The sequence below is a fragment of the Otolemur garnettii genome, unplaced genomic scaffold (genome assembly GCF_000181295.1).
Source record: "Otolemur garnettii isolate 467f Iridium unplaced genomic scaffold, OtoGar3 scaffold00013, whole genome shotgun sequence".
NCBI classification, from domain to species: domain Eukaryota; kingdom Metazoa; phylum Chordata; class Mammalia; order Primates; family Galagidae; genus Otolemur; species Otolemur garnettii.
Window position 1 is genome coordinate 29,294,027 of NW_003852408.1, and position 5,184 is coordinate 29,299,210.

The following is a 5,184-nucleotide window of genomic DNA, read 5'->3' on the forward strand; positions in this document are numbered from 1 at the left end:
TCCTCTTGCCTCAGTCTCCCAAGCAGCTGGGACTACTGGTGCCTCCCACAACAGCCAGTTAGTTTTTTCTATTTTTAGTAGAGATAGGGTCTTACTCTTGCTCAGGCTGGCCTCAAACTCCTGAGCTTAAGAAATTGTCCCACCTTGGCCTCCCAGAGTGCTAGGATTACAGGTATGAGCCACTATACCCAGCCAGGATACATCTTCTTAATGTTATGTGTGATGAAATGGGAAGTTGGCTGAATTTTCTCCCTGAATATAGTACTGCGTATTGAAATTACACTGAGTCCACAGATTCTGGACAATTGTTTTATGTTCTTCTTTTCCCCTTTAATTATTGGCCTCTAGACATCTCCAGAATATCAGAAACTTCAGGATTCCAGTTCTTGTTATGAGTCTCTTGCTCTCCATCTCGGCAGGAAAAGGAAGGAAGCAGAATACACACTGGGCTTCTGGAAGACCTTTCCTGGAAAAATGACGGTAAACCATGCCTGTGATTTGTTACCTTAGTAAGCAAGAAGCATTTCCTTAACAATTGTCATAATTTTCTCTGTTCCTCGTGTATTTATGGTACTATTTTAATGACCTGTTTCCTAAAATGTCTAAGGACCATAGCAGCAGGTGCTCTAAATATCAACACCTTCTCTCGTTTCTAGAAATCCTCTCTGAAGACTTGCCACACCTCCTTTTTAGTTTATTCCTGACTTCTTCCTAATCTCCTTTAAGCTCTAATTTTATGAAGTGTTTGGATCCCATCTAAATTTAGTTTGAACACCAAGCTAAGCTGTGATCAACAAATTCCCCTAAATGTGATTTGTGCCTGTCTCACTTTCTCTTTGCATGTTAAAATAATAGTGATTATTTGACTTTGCTTTTAATTCTAGGATTCCCTGAGGAAGCCAGAGCGTCGACTGCTGTGTGAGAGCAGTAACCGAGCCCTGTCTCTGCAGCATGCTGGGAGGTTTTCTGTGAATTGGTTCATTCTCTTTAATGATGCCCTGGTCCATGCCCAGGTAGGCTGGATTCCTAACCTTAAAAGAGGCCCTGAAAGGTAGAATATTATATTTATTAATTAGTTATACCATCAGTTTGTGTTCAAAAACTATTGTGGTTTTGCTGAAGCTATTAAATAAAAGAGAATATTTAGCCACAGCTTGCATTCGTGGTATGTGCTGGATTTCAGAGAGTTATATTTTTAGTTTCTAGTTTGAGAATGAGTGTCAGCCATATGGAGGGGGCCCCACAACAGAGATGGCAAGGCCCACGGGGGGAGCTATGTTATGGGGACTATTAGACAGAGATGGTGGCACCTACCTGGACGTAGCCATTTCAAGGGGGTTGTGCAGCAGAAACTATAAGACCTGTGTAGATTAATGCCATAAGGGGGATGCGGCAGAGACCCCCAGAACAACATGGGATTTTGTAGACCTTGCCTCCTTGTTCTGTTTCAGTTCTCCACGCACCATGTTTTCCCCTTGGCCACGCTGTGGGCGGAGCCACTGTCTGAAGAAGCTGGTGGTGTGTAAGTGCACCCCTCTCCCTACCCCACAACTTCAACTGCTCTCCCTTTGTACCCCAGTTTATTTACTTATGTACTTTTTATTTACATAAAAAGTTCAGGAGAGCTTGTGAGGCTGCCTCTCCATTCTGCATAATGAGACTCACCTCCCAACATATTAGGTAGTGAAATGGCCTGTCCATCAAAATCGCCTGTTGTGAAGATCATGGCAAATCATGAAAGGTGGTGGAAAGGCATCTCTATTTTTCACTCCCATTATTCAACACTGAGCAGAGTTTCTCTTCCCTTTCCCCCATTGTGAGACCCAAGTCCAGAGCGTAAGCATTTATATTTAATTGACTTCTGCTCCTCTGCAAGTAGACAGGTTGCTTTTCATATTTGAGGATTGATATTGTAATGGCAGGTTGTCATACCCACTGGTATTTATCCTTGTGAACGTTTTAGGAATGGCTTAAAGATAACCACACCTGAGGAGCAGTTCACTCTCATTTCATCAACACCCCAGGAAAAGGTTAGTCCGTTGTGGTATTTTCTTTCACTCTTTGGCCTGGCTCGTTCTGCCTCTTGGTGGTAATAAAGAAGACATAAAAGTTGTTCTCAGTTTACTAATGATTCACAATGAGTATGATAAATTATCATTCAAGCAAAATTATAGGTCTTTGTTTCTTTTAACGTGACTTAATTTTAAACATATAATAGCGAAAACCAAAAGCTAATCAGTATTAATTAGTAAGAAAAAACATTAGGAGACAGAAAAATTATTTACACCTAGGAAAGCTAGCAGGATTTAAAGCAATGCTTGGTGAGTTGTTGCCTTCATTTACTGACATATACCTTTTGCTCCTAGACTAAGTGGCTACGGGCCATAAGCCAAGCTGTGGATCAGGCTTTGAGGGGGACATCTGATCTTCCACCTTATGGAAGTGGGAGCAGTGTTCAGAGGCAGGAACCACCCATTTCACGCAGTGCCAAATATACTTTCTACAAGGATCCTCGCCTCAAGGATGCAACCTATGACGGACGCTGGCTTTCAGGGAAGCCTCATGGCAGGTGAAAATGCTTCACATTTATGTCTGGGTTGAGGGTGACAGTCACATTATAGAAGAAGTATTGGTTATCTGAAACATTAGTTAACATGCATTATTCTTTGTCTCTGCATTCCAGAGGGGTTTTGAAGTGGCCTGATGGAAAGATGTATTCTGGCATGTTCAGGAATGGCTTGGAAGATGGGTAAGAAAATTGCATAAAATATGAGAGTAAATTCAGTCACATTGTATTAGTTTGTGTTTAGAGTTACTTTTCAGACAAGTAGTAGGGTTTTGTGTTGTTTTTTAGAAATGCGTGCAACATGGTAAGGCTTATTACACACACGTGTGAGCATGAAGAGAGGTAGGAGTCTGGGATGCAGCCTCTGATTTACCAAGTATTTACCTTGATAGCTGTGTGACCTCAACTCAGTCTTTCAACTGTTAAAATAGGATTGTGTTTTCTATCCATTTCTAAGTTTTGAAGATCGAGAACCTTGGGTAATGTTGATGTTGAAACTGTTGAGACAGCAGTGCCTCCTTTACACAAAGGACATTGAGAAATTTCCCTTTCTGTACTATTAAATCATCTTTAATTTCTGTGAGTTTTGAAGGGGACATCTTCTGAATTATAGCTTAATGACATTCTAATGACATTATTTCTGTATAAGCTTGTCATGTTTTCTAACACTGCAAATATATTTACACCACTAATTTATGGCAGTGAAGTATTTTGTAACATGATAAAGAAGTAATTTATTTTACTATATTAAAAAGATATATAATTGAGTAGGTAAAGGTAATTTTTTTTCTATGTGATAATGTAAATTTTCATAATATCTTAAAATGTCTTTTTAATGGAGTTTTTAGAAGAGACGAGACTGTAGATAATCTGCTTTATGCCCCTTATTATCCAGATAAGGTATCTGCATACCTGGGTTTATCTAGGGTGATGTGGCTAATTAGTGACAGAGCTAAGCCCAGGACACAGGGCTTCTGTTTTTTCACTGGGCTTGGGGAAAAATACCTAATCTCTCTTTGTAGTGGGGTTGATGTCTCACTCCTCTAAGACTTGCCAAACAGCTTAGGTAATAGATTCAGATTAAATTAAGAGTCCATTTAGTCCGATATGGAAAAGGTAAATCTTTTCTGTATCTTTCTTGTTAAAATGTTTAATGATATATATAAATATAAAAGCTGAATATGTCATAAAAGCATTTTCTGATGTTTTCCATTTTTCTCGGCAGGTATGGAGAATACAGAATCCCAAACAAGGCAATGAACAAAGAAGATCATTATGTGGGCCTTTGGAAAGAAGGAAAAATGTGTGGTCAAGGAGTCTATAGGTAATAACATTAGACTGGTACTACTTTTTCACAGAACCATGTAAACCTAAATGTTTGTGGAACTAAAATTTTCAAGGATTATATTTTGTTTATTCATCTAATGTCTGAAACTCTGTGTTGGAGGTCTTATTTTAAAAGATGTCTGTGGCTCAGTGGTTAGGGCACCAGCCACATACACATGGGCTGGCGGGGTCAATCCTAGCCTAGGCCTGCTAAAACAACCACGACAACTACAACAAAAAAATAGCCAGGCGTTCTGGTGGGCACCCATAGTCCCAGCTACTTGGGAGGCTGAGGCAAGAGAATCATGTAAGCCCAGGACTTTGAGGTTGCAGTGAGCTGTGATGCCACAGCACTCCATCGAGAGCAACATAGTGAGTCTCTGTGTCAAAAAAGATTAACTCCTCATCTATCACAAGATGAAAAAATTAGGTTATTAAACTTAGTTTTTATTTAAATTATACAAACTACAAACCATACCTTTCTCATAGAGTCTCCTATGTGTCTTATGTATAAATTTATCTTATTTTTATCACTTGATTCTAATGGGTAGAACTTTTTATTCTTTCCTGTCATAGGGGACTAAGGACACATTTTTTTCTCCATGTTCATGCAATATACATCTATCATGTCTTTAACTTCTTAGACTTAATCATTCAAAGGTGAGATTTTTTTGACTGGTGAAAAATAATCATATAAGCTAATAAATAATTATAGGTACCAGTGAAACTAGATACAGTTTTGAATCTCCTAAACTTTGTAAAAACATCAGAATTCAATGGCGTGTGATACTTATTCATTCTTTCCAACCACAGTTATGCCTCTGGTGAAGTGTTTGAGGGCTGTTTTCAAGATAACATGCGTCATGGTCATGGTCTCCTGCGAAGTGGGAAATTGACTTCCTCTTCTCCCAGTATGTTCATTGGCCAGTGGGTAATGGATAAGAAAGCAGGATATGGTGTCTTTGATGATATCACTAGGTACAGTATTCTGCTTCTAATATCGAAGTTTACTGTGAGAGGATAAGGTTCCTATACTTCTTCAGAAATAGTGATAATTTATGAATACTGAGTGTCTTAATTTGATGGCATTATGAAAATTTTCAGTAAGGAAATAGTTGTCAGGCAATATTTTATTCATCTTCTGTGGATCTAACAGTAGGTTACTGCTTTATGAGATAAAGATCATTCAAAATTAACATTAGTACCATTTGCCTAAACTGTAGCTTCACACATACAAGGCTTCTAGTGTTTCATAGAAGTTACCAAATTTTTATGCAAAAAAAAAAAAAAAA

At 38.6% G+C, this 5,184-nt stretch overlaps 1 protein-coding gene across 2 annotated transcripts in view; it reads left to right on the top strand.

The window, feature by feature from the left end:
- The window catches only part of ALS2 (ALS2, alsin Rho guanine nucleotide exchange factor), a 55,368-nt gene that overhangs the window by 48,166 nt on the left and 2,018 nt on the right, over positions 1-5,184 (top strand). Inside the window, exons 14-21 of one of the 2 annotated variants that reach the window (XM_023510396.1) lie at positions 349-480; positions 885-1,013; positions 1,452-1,522; positions 1,964-2,030; positions 2,367-2,569; positions 2,684-2,749; positions 3,792-3,890; positions 4,706-4,870. In XM_023510396.1, the coding sequence (XP_023366164.1) occupies positions 349-480; positions 885-1,013; positions 1,452-1,522; positions 1,964-2,030; positions 2,367-2,569; positions 2,684-2,749; positions 3,792-3,890; positions 4,706-4,870 (932 nt within the window). Of the gene's footprint in view, positions 1-348; positions 481-884; positions 1,014-1,451; positions 1,523-1,963; positions 2,031-2,366; positions 2,570-2,683; positions 2,750-3,791; positions 3,891-4,705; positions 4,871-5,184 lie in introns of those variants that run through there. The other variant, XR_002772103.1, reaches the window with a different exon arrangement.